Consider the following 13,315-nt stretch of genomic DNA (forward strand, 5'->3'; position numbering starts at 1 on the left):
CTTATTCCTGACATATAATCATATATATATATATATATATATATATATATATATATATATATATGTATAGTAAATTAATTTAGTTTTACTAGAATCAAATCAGCTTTGCAACTTTGCATGAAAAACTCGCGACAGGCGATTAACTAAATTACGTCACTAGCAGCTTGTATGTAATTGGTTGAAATATGCCTGTATACGTCATGACGTTAAGTATTATTTTTTCAGTCAACTTCTACTCTTTATTTAATTCATAATAATCTGTATTCGTCTAAAACACCTAACGCGCTTGATCATTCAAGCAATCATGATTTTAAGGAAATGGTTTACCACCACCTCGACAACAGTGAAAACTGTCATGCCTTGCACTAGCACCACCAGTGATGTCGACAGGCCAGTGACAGAGACCCATCCGAGCGACGGTAGGCGAGCTAGCGTGACTGCTTCCAATCATGATGATGACACTTGCCCAGATGATCTGGGAAAAGATGAGCCTTTGCAAATAAGGCTAAATTCGTATCCCACACGCTTATTTGGCACCACAAACAGATCATTTTTACACGCGTGGTTTCAGAAAAGAGATTGGCTCGAGTATTCGGTTAAAGCAGATATGGCCAGATACGGCTACCCTTGCAGAAAATTTAGCGGTAGAAGTGCTACACAGATCAAGATCGGGCAAAAGGCTTACCAAAGGCTTCCACGACTGGAAACATGCTGTGGAAAAAAATAAAGGATTTAGCAGACATGAAATGTCCAAAGAACATTTTACTTGTTATAGTATGTGGAAAGAAAAAGTAAGCCGAATTAGAGATGCGAACCATTTAAAACGATTCAGTTCGATTTGGTGAACTGAATGATTTGTTCGCGAACCGGATATCCAGAATGCTTTGATTTGAACTCTCTCTCACACAGACACGGAAGAGAAGACAATGCTGAATAAAGTTGTTGTTTTTGCTATTTTTGGACCAAAATGTATTTTCGATGCTTCAAAAAATTCCAACTGACCCTCTGATGTCACATGGACTACTTTGATGATGTTTTTCTTACCTTTCTGGACATGGACAGTGTACCGTACACACAGCTTCAATGGAGGGACTGAGAGCTCTCGGACTAAATCTAAAATATCTTAAACTGTGTTCCGAAGATAAAAGGAAGTCTTACATGTTTGGAACAGCATAAGGGTGAGTTATTAATGACATAATTTTCATTTTTGGGTGAACTAACCCTTTAATTATATCGTTGCCACCCTAGGTTCTTTTGTTGCTCGATCCTGCCAATATCATTCTGCAAGGAGAGGATACAGACCTTTTAACTGCGATGAAACTTGTATCTTCAGCTGCCGAATGTGTGCGCAATCTCCGCAGCAAAGATGAATTCTGCATTCTCTGTGACACAGTTACAGCGAGCACAAAAGATACACCTGTCTCAGCAAAACGGAGGCGACAGGTAAACAAGAACCTGACTGAATATGTAGTTGAAGAAACAACTGGAGCCAACATCATTGATAAAGTGGAGCTACGCAGGCTGTACTTCAGTGCTTTGGATCATATTCTTGGTGAAATTGAGGTCCGCTTCAGTGAATGTAATTCAAAGTTTGCCGCAGCACTTGCCGCTCTTGACCCAGAAAATGAGACCTTTTTGGATGTAAAGTCCATAAAGCCCATCATGGATTTAACTAATTCTACCATTGTGGAAACGGAGTGCATTGTTGCAAAGCAATATATCTCCAGAATCAAAGAGGAGGAAAGCCAGCAGATGATGACTACTAGAAGACTTCTCTCTGAACATCACAAAGTTCTCGAAGCAATGCCTAGCGTTTTGTCCGCACTTAAACTCGCTGTCACATTTGGGGCCTCTACCGCTATGTGTGAGAACTCATTTTCTGTGCTCAAGAACGTTTTCACGGACAACAGACGAGCAATGAACCACATACGTAAGTCTCAGCTCGTGCAACTTGCGTTTGAGCGGGACCTTACAAAGAAAATGCGCAACGAATGGAAAGACCTCGTTCTGAGAAAGTTTAACTCTTCCACTCGTCGACTGCAGCTTTTCTAAAGGTAAGATGTGTTTTTTTTCCTTTTTGTCTGATATTGATTATAGCCAGTGCTGGTCCGTTTATTATTTATGAGTATGCTGTAGGCAGCGTTCGTGCTCTGTATCGTTGCGTTGGGTAGCCTAAATGGTGACTTGATGGTTGTTGTTGTTTCAATTAAAAGTGGGTGTATTGTCCAGTGACACAACGAGGCCCCCTCGTTCCGCATGTCCTGCCGCCGACCCTGTGTGTTCAATGTACTGTACCTTCAATATATGTGTCTTGACTTCATCAGACATGTTGACGGAGACCCTGATAGTGCCGCTGTGTGTGCTGATTGTTTTTTGAAGGAAGTTGATTTCAACAGGAATATTAGGGGCTGGAGATCCATCTTGGTGACTCACTGTAACCTAAACAACAAAATACAATTATTCTCCTCTATTAATATTAAGAATAATGCTAACATAAATCAAGCAGTAAAATTTAAAAATTACCACTATGTCTAATGGCAGGCCAGGTTTGAAATACTTTGGCGTGTCCCTGATGGAAAGCACGTAGGGTGACATTACTATTTGAATGCCGGATTTCATTGCTTCCACAGTGTCGCTACCTGAGAAAAATAAAAATAAAAATATAATACAAATCAATAGAAGCTATTGATTTTTACTTCTAACTATGGTCTGCTACGTATTTTAAAAATAATCTGCTCTTTATATAACATTATTAACAATTATATACTGTAATTTATGATTGGTCAAATCAAGCTTGATAAAGTCCACTGAAAAAAAGGACATATTAAAAAAAATAATAATTGGAGGTATAAAAATATAACAATGCTAATTTTCTGCATATTTATTACATAATTGTGGTCTCATTTCAAGGGTAATGATCTCCCACCTGAGCTGGTCATTACTGATGCTTTGACGTACACAGAAGACCCCAATAGTCTGCTTGTGTCAGGATACACCTTCTTTATCTCCTCAATAGTCAAATTAACAGTTTTTCCATTTATCTGCAAATAAACAGGTACATCTTTAATAGAAAACGCATCTCTTTTCTTTAGTACACACCCCTCCCCCACTCTTCCACTTACATCATTCATTTGCTTCATAGATGTTATTCTCTTTTTCTCACCATTTATTTCAATACCAAACAGCACATATGCAACACCTTTCACTGGTTCACCATAAAGATACCTGTGAAGAAGATATAGTGATTAATTCTATAATATTTTAAAGTTTGGAATGTTTTTAATTTACATTCAGCTAGTTAAACCATGCTGTCAGAAACACAGAAGTGATTCGCTGAATTTATTTTATTTATTTTTTTTGAGAGGCAGGCATATAAAACTCTATATCTTTGAAAGGTTTAAGACCTCAAACTTACTAGTTTCTTTTCAAGTAGTTTAAGACAAGTCACATACAAATATTGTTTTGTCTTCTACTGGTCATTTTTGAGATTTTGGGCTATTTGGTACAACTTGTTTCTAATTAGTACAAAGAAAACATCCAAATTACCATAAACTTTTACATGTTGTTTCATTGCATTTTATCTATTTGTGTATTTGTGTCTCTCACTTAAATATCAAGTTGGTTGCACACTTCAGGTTGCACTACCCTCTGTTGTGTTGCACATGCCTAAAAGATCATTTCCTAAAGAGCACATTTCTCTAAAAGAGCTTTCCACATGCTGTGGTTTATACGGATGCATCCACCACTGGCTGAGGGGCCACGTACAACAGGCATGCAGTCTCAGGGGTTTGGATGGACCTGAAGTTGCAATGGCACATCAATTGCCTAGAGTTATTAGCAGTGCACCTTGCCTTGAACTGTCTCATAGGGCGCTTACGAGGCAAGCACGTTCTGGTCCGAATGGACAACACAGTGACCATTGCATACATCAATCGACAAGGTGGTCTGAGCTCCTGTTGCATGTCGCAACTCGCCACCTCCTCTTTTGGAGTCGAAAGGTTCTGAGGTCACTTTGTGCTGTTCACATTCTGGGCCTGCTCAACTGTACAGCCGACGAGCAGTTTCAAGCAATGTTCCCGGGAGAATGGTGACTTCCATCCCCTGATGGTCCAGCTGATTTGAAGACATTTCGGATCCACTCAGGTAGACTTGTTTGCTTCTCCAGAGACCTCTCACTGCCAGTGGTTCTACTCCCTGACAGAGGGGACACTCGGCATGGATGCACTGGGACACAGCTTGGCCCGAGGCCCACGGAACTATGCCCTCCTGAATGGTGGCAAAGCCTGAATCAGATCCAGAAATTACAGCTATGCTTTCCCGGGCTGCCGAGAGGCTAGGACTCAAGTGGAAACCTCCTCCGCATCCTGAGCCCTCGAGGCTGGATGATTGGTTTCTCGGGATGTCTAGCACTGGTTCTCAGCACCCCGCCCCAGTGCCTTTCTTCCCTGAAGTGCATGACGATTGGCTACTGGCTGAGGGAAGTGACGTGGAACACCACATCGACCTCGTGGTGCTGGAGCAATTCATTGCTCGGCTTCCAAAGAAAACAGCCGAGTGAGTCCAATGCCACCGTCCCACATCGCTGGACTCGGCCATCCATCTAGCAAAGGACCACATGGTGGCGTGCCCAGGGGTCGGCAAACCCTTAACATCTCTCGAGGGCAGGGCAGGGTTGACAGAGGGCATTACGCAAATCCAATGGCCCTGTCCAGGAGGGGACAGCACTTCTTTTTCTCTGCTCTCTCCACCCCAATTCTCTAATCCACTCCCTGCCTCTGGGGCACTTGGGAGGTATGGGCTGGCCCGTTGGCGTTGCGGGGACCTGGAGCATTGCGTGGACAGATGTCTAGTGATGGAGGTGGGGACGATGATCTGGGTCCCGGATGTCCCACAGGCCACCCTCGGTCAGGCAGGCAAGTACCAAATACCTGTGATTATCAAGGGGGGGGTACATATCCGGCCTGTATTCAGGATGTAACCAAACCTCAAATCTCACCGGCTGCCCCAAAAGTGCCTTTGCTCCCCCTTCCCTTAATGCAGGTCCCCTTCAAGAGAATTGGTATGGACCTCATCGGGCCATTAGAGTGATCTGCACGGGGACATCGCTTTGCATTAGTCATAGTTGACATTGCAACACGATATCCTGAAGCAGTGGCCCTCTGCAACATTTCCGCTAAGAGTGTTGCGGATGCCCTGTTTCGTCTTATCTCCCAGGTGGGGGTTCCGAAAGAGATCCTAACCGATCAGGACACGGCGTTTATGTCACGTATGCTACGCAAACTGTACGCATTATTGGGCAATAAATCGTTTAGAACTAGCGTCTATAACCCACAGACTGATGGCCTGGTCGAACGATTTAATCGCACACTTAAATCCATAATCCATAAATTCATTCAAGAAGATGCCAAGAATTGGGATAAGTGGCTAGAGCCCTTGTTATTCACTGTGCGAGAGGTCCCACAAGCCTCCACAGGGTTTTCCCCCTTTGAGATTCTCTATAGACGCCAGCCTAGAGGGGTGCTGGATGTACTGAGAGAAACTTGGGAGGAGGAGCCATCTCAGGGCAAAAAACGAAATTCAGTATGCTGGACTTGAGAACAAAACTCCACACTTTGGGGCGGCTATCAATGGAGAATTTATTACAAGCCCAGGACCGCCAGAGCCAGCTGTATAACAGGGGAACTAGATTACGCAAATTTGCACTGGGAGAGAAAGTACTTGTATTACTCCCAACGTCGAGCTCGAAGTTAATGGCTAAGTGGCAGGGACAGTTTGAGGTCGGACGACAAGTCGGAGATCTCGATTATGAGGTAATACGGTCCGATAGGAATGGGGCACATCATATCTATTACCTCAACCTCCTAAAAAAAATGGAATGAGGCGGAATTTGGGATGTTGGCAACGGTGATTGGCGGGGAGGATGATCTCAGACCAAAGGCGAAAATCAAACTACAATCCCTCGCCCTGGCCCCAGGGGGAGATCACCTCTCGCCTTCCCAACTCACTAATCTAACGAAATTACAGGCAGAGTTTGCCAACATCTTCTCACCCCTACCGGGCCATACTAACCTGATTCAGCACCATATCGAGAACAAGCCGGGGCATGGTAGTTCGCAGTCAGCCACATCACTTACCTGAGCACAAGAAAAAGGTAGTTCATGCTGAATTAGGCGCAATGCTTGACATGGGGGTAATAGAATAATCCATGGATGATATCATTATATTTAGTAATGATTGGCAGCGGCATATGCAGCATCTGAGGGCTGTCCTGAGATCACTGAGGGGGGCGGGACTCACGACCATCCCAAAGAAGAGTGCGATTGGGCATGTAGAAGTAAGGTATCTAGGCTTCCACTTGGGGCATGGACAGGTGCGTCCCCAAATTGACAAGACAGACGCTTTTGCGACCTGCCCACGTCCCAAGACCAAAAACGAGTTAAGGCAGTTTTTGGAGTTGGCGGGATATTACAGACGGTTTATTCCTAATTATTCGGACCTCAACAGTCTTTTGCCAGATACGGTCCAGTGGACGGCTAAGTACAGCACCATAGAGAAAGAGTGCCTTGCCATCAGATAGGCCATCCTCACCCTCCGCTATTATCTCCTGGGATGGGAGTTCACCCTCTGTTCGGACCACGCTCCGCTGCAGTGGCTCCACTGCATGAAGGAGGGGTGGATCACTCGTTGGTATCTGGCTCTACAGCCTTTTAAGTTCAAAGTGATCTACAGGCCGGGTGTTCAGATTGCGGTGGCCAACTTCCTCTCCAGAAATGGGGGGGGGGGGTCAGGGTGGCTCCCTCCAGCCGATATGAGGTCAGGCTTTTACAGCCCTTACTTTATTGTAAACAAGAAAGGCATTGGGTTACGGCCAATCATGGATCTGCAAATTTTGAACCGGGCCCTTTATCTGCCACCGTTCAAGATGTTGAAGCAGAAACGCATCTTCGGTTGCGTCTGTCCCCGAGATTGGTTTGCAGTGATCAACCTGAAGGACGTGTACGTTAATGGGTTGATCCTTCCATGCCACAGACCATTTCTGCGGTTTGCGTTCAAAGGACGGCATATCAGTACAAGGTCCCTTCAGGCTGTCCCTGTCTCACTGTGTCTTCACGAAAGTTGCAAGCACTTGCAAAAGGCGAGCACCTGCAGGACATGACCAGCTGAAAACGAAACTCTATCTCTCAGAGGTGATGGAAGAGGTTGCATTCCATATGAGGCAAGAACAGGGCCCCTCCTTTTCCTCTGTAGCATCTCAGGCGGCTTTGGTGGCTCGGGTTCCAGCACAACTCATGGGCAGCGACCTTGACACTTCGGGAAGGGGAAGCAATTCGCCAGCCTGGAGTGCTGTTTCAGTCCAGGCTCCATCTTCTGCTGAGGCTGATGCTGCACTGGCTTTGCAGACTGAGCAATGGGGCTCTTCTGGCCACCCACATCCATGGTGCCAGGGCATTTAGGGAGGAAGTGATGCAGCACCTGCGACATCTTCTGAGCCTCCGAAATCGTTCAGTGAACCTACAACCCTTACACAACCCTTTCGGGGCTATTTGGCGGGTCAAGGAAGGCCATTTTCTTCAGCTTCCCTGATCTTTGTCAGCGTTATCCAGAGGTCATGGCTCCAACACCACCAGGCTGGCCATGGTCTTGCCGATCGCTTGCCTTTGTAGCGTGCAGAGCAAGATCTTGAAACACTTGGAGGATTGCCATTGTGTTCAGCGATGAGCCGGCCTGTCTGGCTGTTGCATAAGCCTTGTTGGCGATAGCTGAAGTGGTCCTGCAGGGCTTAGATGGATGCTGTGCATAGCCCTTTAAGCCGAGGGCAGATGGTGGGCACAGATGTGCGGCGATCGTGCGAGTATGCAGATTAGTTCGGCATCTGGCTTTGGCCTCGGCACCTGAGGGGGCGGGACTGGTTCGGGTTCCTTGCCGGAATCACCCCATTCATCCGTTTCTGATGCCACCATGGACAAAGAGTCGTTGGCTGTGTAATCATCGATGATGATGTCCTCCTCGGACACGCCGAATGAGACCAGTCTGCTCGCAGCTGAAGAGGGTCGCTGGTCCTCATTTGCAAAGAACACCGGCGTAAGAGTACGCGGGGAGGGAGGGGCATGTGGGTGCTGAGCCAGCGTGACACCGCTCGAGCCTGCTGAGAGAGATCCGCTGCCCCGCTGTTTTATCCTCTTAGGGGAGGAAAAAGACAGGAGGGCCTGGAGAGGGGGATTGTTTTGATGGAACAAGGCGACCCATGACCGGAGATGAGAAACCCCTATTTGTCAAACATAAGGTTAATTGTGAGAGGCCTGCATCTGGCAACTCATTGCTATCACAGAAACAAAAAAAAGTTTTTTTTTTACAACTGCACATGTTTCACTTTAGAAAATATCAGGACAAAAGCCCAATAATTACATTTAGAGCTGATATCACATACATTTTATTATGGTTGTAATTTAGGTGAGTTTTGAGTAACAGTGAAAGCAGTTCTGATTGACACACACCTGGCTGTGACTTCTACTTCCAACTTTTCCTCATCTAGGCTTAAGTAGGATTTCTTTGGAGTTAAAGTGACCTTGAATGGTGAGAGAACTTGGGAAAAAGAAGAAAATGTATCATTCTAACCATGCATGGTAGCAGGTAAATGTCTGCACCAAGAAAAATATAAAAACTTACCATTTTTCTTTACAACAAATATGGTGCTGTATCTATTTTCTTTAACATTATCAAAATTTGCAATAACTTTCCATGTTCCCTCTCTAGGAATAAAAAGCAAAAATATTAGTTCCAGAATCAGTGTACAGCAGCTAAAATGCCAAATAAAAAACACATCAAATGTTTACTTTTAGTCCACAAGACAAATTGATCACAAAAGTTATTTAAATAATATAAAAAAATAACCCTGTTGAAAAGTTTACATGTGCTTGATTTTTAACTCTGTGTCATTACCTAAATGTTTTTTTTTTGTGTTTGAAAAATCTAAAGTTAATCTAAAGTTTCATGGAGAGTAGTCGAAGCTGACAAGGTTTTAACGATCATGACTACATAGGCTCCAAGATAATTCATTTGCTGGCACAGGAAATAAAAATGATAAATATAATATAATATAAATTTGGCACAGTTGTCTTTTACTGAAAATGTGTTCAAAAACATTTTGGATTCATAGCCTCCATGGGATAGTGGCCTGTGAATTTACAAAGACACAAATTAATGGGGCTAAACCTGGTACCATGGCAATGTTTTTTTTCTTCTGACATTTTGAACTATGTAAAGGATTGAGCATATATTTCTCTCTCTCTCTATTTGATTGTAAATTATACACAATATGTCTGTTGCTCCCCCTTCCCTTTTTGTTGGTTTGTTTGAATTGATGTCATTTTGTTAATATAAAAATAAAATGTTGATCACAAAAAAAAAGAAAACAAAAGATTTGAGGCTAATATAAATGCTTAAGAAAGGGAATGTAAATTTGTAATTGCATGTCAACTAACTCTCTTACCTAGACTATTATGTTTGGATTAGTAGAATAAGTTGATTTGTACTTGTAAAGTTACTTATAGTCTGTATATATGTCTGTTGGGAGACCATCAAATTAAAGTGGCAGCAGATATTTAGCAGACAGTGTACTAATATTCAACCATAAGAGTTGGTTGAGTTAGTTGACAGCTGCAAAACACAAATCTCTTTGCATACTTGACCACAGTATGGAGGGTGTAGCTTTCAGATAGGATCCCGTTGCTTGCTCTGACATTGGCTCTGCCATCCATCACAATACCATCTGGGTTCTGATTGTTCCATGGAGGTATATACAAAAAGCACCAATAATGATATTAATTAATGCAATGAAATCACATCAAATTAAGCTCATTTTAATGATGATGACGGTCACCTGAATCTCAAGAGATATTATGCTGTTGAAAGCTTGGAATTCAGGATTGGATACAAAAGCCCTGTAATGAACTGAGAGATTTAGAGATAAAAGGTGATAAGTAACAGTGATACAGGCTTGTAATTTAACATAAACTTAGTGCTTAGTCCAGTGTAATAGCTGACCTGTGTCTCCAGGGTTGTAAACCGATTTATCGGTTTGAATGAAGATATATCCAGAGCTGAATGACAGCATGATAAATTTCTCTGCTTTATGGAAACTCCCAAATTGAGCAACCAGTTTAACAGATTTATTATTCTCCGTTTCCAAAAGCAATGGCTTTGGATTGATCTTATGTGGGGGGAAAAACAGATATATCCATATGATAATTATTTACATCAACAAGCTTTACCTGATTTTTAAAAAAGTAAAGTAAACTGTCGTGGCACATTTCTAGTTTCTACACACAAAGACAATACACTCTGTCCTCTGACCCGACCTCAATGGTTTTGAGAGCACTGTAGCTGTTTTCTGAATTGAGAATGGCAGAGTCTTGTGTCAGGACGTATTCGCTCGGGTATGTATAGACAGAGACATTGACAGTGATTGTCTTGGACAGGCTGTGTGCTTCTAGTAAGATGTTCAGTTTCATTCCAAGCCTCAGTCTTGCTGGAGCTACGATGACAAACCTGACAGAAAATACAGTACATGAAGTTTCACTACAAACCCTTTATCAGCTTTGCATAAAGTAAAAGCATGCATACTGGATCACCTGCTTCACGCTGCTTTAATTATGTTTGTGTATGTCTTTACACTGAGGACTTTGGAAAGTTGTGTGCTTACTGTGGTTCCAAGTCAACGACATGATTGTCACTGTAAACACAGACAAAATACTTAACATTCTGTTTAAAGGAATAGTTCAACCAGAAATAAAACTTCTGTCATTTATTCACGCTCATCTCAATCCAAACCAGTAATACTATCGGTCATCTTCAAAACATAAAGATATGAATGAACCCTCAGATATTTCTGCACCGCTACTGATAAGTCTATTCACCCAAAATTTTGACATTTATAAAAACATAGTAAAAGCAGTTCATATATAACTTATTACAAGTTACCTCATGTGAAGAACAGATTTTATGTATATTTAAAAAAAATATTTTTGACAATAAAACAAAGATTATTGAAGTATGTTTCACTCACACACACACACACACACAAACTATTTTAGTCTTTCTATCTAAAAATGTTGTCGAATTCAGTGTTACATGTTTTTTGTAATTAATTGTAAAATTTACTAGCAATTATTCAGTTTCAAGAGTGTCCTTTTCTGACCTGCTGCTGTTTGTACCTTTTTATTAATTATAAAATATTCAGATAAACAGGAAGCCTGGAATGCATGCTAAACAGCATATTTAAAATTCAACTCACCGGCTTTGGGAAGAAACCTGGGTATTGGATACCAACAGTATCCATAAAAAGAGCGGCAGCATCCTGCTGGACTGACCATTCACAGTTTGAGTACTTGGCAACAAGAGGAAAGCTGAAATAAGTAACATCCCTCCTCCATATATATATATATATATATATATATATATATATATATATATATATAAAAGATAGTCTCCGATATCGCTCAAATACTCTTGGCCTCTGATTGATGAGAAGATCAAATATGAAGCATGAACTGGCTGGAGCTCAGCAGCTCCATGGCGCCTGCACCTCAGACTCTGAATCAGCATGTATTATCCATGCCAAGTGTGGCAGCTGGTTCTGAAAGATGTTTTTGTTTGCAGTGGTAACTCGCCCAGACTCTGAGCCACTTCTGGTAATAATTTGGTTTGGTTCAATCATACATGGTTATGACTGCTAGATTTCTTGATGGCATCATATATATTAATTTGTTAACTGCATGTTTAAAGGGCACCAATTACGCAAAAATTGCTTTTACATGTCTTGGATCAAGCCGATCAAGACGGAGTCCAGTGTTGCCAACTTAGCAACTTTCTTAGTTAAATTTAGTGACTTTTCAGACCCCCTTAGCAACTTTTTCCTAAAAGCACCTAACGACAAATCTAGTGACTTCTTTTAAAAACCTTATAAAAGGTTTTCGTAGGTACTGCATATTTCATATTCATCCCATTGTTTGACAACAAAAACAGTAAAACATAGATGAGAACAGTTTTATTTAGAATTTGGCTGCATTAAAATACAGTATGAGCACAGAGAGGCAAATGAATGTAAAATATATTACGCTGCTGTTACTTAATACACAGATCTAATATAAACATTCAATTTCATTTCCAGCTATTTAACTTCACATAAATAATTACTGTATTTTTGTAACTTAAGCGCGTTTTAACTTGTGCGTGAATTATAACTCAGTTTGGTACTCACATGCCGTCTGACAGCTGCTTTGTGTGCGTGTGCTTCAGATGTGTGCACTCAGAAAACAGCATATAAGAAGTTAAAACTGATATGGCTTTAAAACACATGAAAATCAGTACAAAACAGATTTTTTTTGGGAGAGTATCTTAGGTACACAGCTCTATTCTGGAAAGGGGGTCAGTAGCTCATTTGCATTTAAAGAGACATGCAAAGAAATAAAATGCTTTCTGCTTCCACTCAAAATAGGCATTTTCATGATATATCAACTGATATAACAAATTATCTGTGGGGTATTTTGATATGAAACTTCACACACATTCTGGGGACACCTGAGACATCTAGTAAAAAGGGGTATAATACTGTAGGTGCCCATTAATGTGTTCTTGTTTGTACTGCAAGTTAATTTCATTTTAGAGTGCCAATGTTTTTTCTTCCCATATACAAATATTTGATGATATGATTACTTATTACATAACAAATATTTTCTAGGACCTGGGCACTGGACATTTTCCACAAAAACAGAAAACAACCCTTGCTTTAAACAGAAATTGGGGGGGAAAGGTTTCCAATGAATTCCTGCTAAAATCCAGTTAAAATGCTTTAGTGTTCAGTGCTGAGAGTGCTATTTGGAGAAATTATTGCAGCCCAGTAAATATAACTTGCCAAAAATGTTGTCCATAACCTAATGCAGAAATTTAAATGTCATTGTTATGGGTGTATGCATGCACTGTAAATAAAAAGTACAAAATGGTACTGTATGGTAGCAATATTAACAATGAAATAGGACTACTTGCCTAAGAAAGCAGCTAATGGAAAGCTTTTAATCCAGATGATAAGAAAACCACAAACAATTTGAAAGTACAATAGGCTTTCAAGCATCAGAGTGAATGCAAATCATCATAAATGTATCGTAAAAGTGGTCCATAACTTGTTCACTGAGAATATTAATACCTGCAGTCTAATGTACAAACCCTATTCCAAAAAGGTTGGGACACTATACAAATTGTGAATAAAAACAGAATGCAATTATGTGGAAGTTTCAGATTTCAATATTTTATTTAGAAT

General features: G+C 41.4%; 1 protein-coding gene across 1 annotated transcript in view; it reads right to left on the reverse strand.

Moving 5' to 3' along the window:
* LOC127988332 (complement C3-like) overlaps nucleotides 1-10,985 on the reverse strand; it is a 53,190-nt gene extending 42,205 nt beyond the window's left edge. Inside the window, exons 1-11 of the mRNA XM_052591021.1 lie at nucleotides 10,981-10,985; nucleotides 10,359-10,587; nucleotides 10,045-10,210; nucleotides 9,881-9,951; nucleotides 9,685-9,776; nucleotides 8,668-8,750; nucleotides 8,496-8,583; nucleotides 3,123-3,225; nucleotides 2,927-3,041; nucleotides 2,524-2,639; nucleotides 2,296-2,439 (exon numbers count right to left, since the gene is read on the reverse strand). Of these exons, the coding sequence (XP_052446981.1) occupies nucleotides 2,296-2,439; nucleotides 2,524-2,639; nucleotides 2,927-3,041; nucleotides 3,123-3,225; nucleotides 8,496-8,583; nucleotides 8,668-8,750; nucleotides 9,685-9,776; nucleotides 9,881-9,951; nucleotides 10,045-10,210; nucleotides 10,359-10,587; nucleotides 10,981-10,985 (1,212 nt within the window). The remainder of the gene's footprint in view (nucleotides 1-2,295; nucleotides 2,440-2,523; nucleotides 2,640-2,926; nucleotides 3,042-3,122; nucleotides 3,226-8,495; nucleotides 8,584-8,667; nucleotides 8,751-9,684; nucleotides 9,777-9,880; nucleotides 9,952-10,044; nucleotides 10,211-10,358; nucleotides 10,588-10,980) is intronic.
* Nucleotides 10,986-13,315: the final 2,330 nt, after the last annotated feature.

The sequence above is a fragment of the Carassius gibelio genome, chromosome B22 (genome assembly GCF_023724105.1).
Source record: "Carassius gibelio isolate Cgi1373 ecotype wild population from Czech Republic chromosome B22, carGib1.2-hapl.c, whole genome shotgun sequence".
In the NCBI taxonomy this organism is placed as follows: Eukaryota; Metazoa; Chordata; class Actinopteri; order Cypriniformes; family Cyprinidae; genus Carassius; species Carassius gibelio.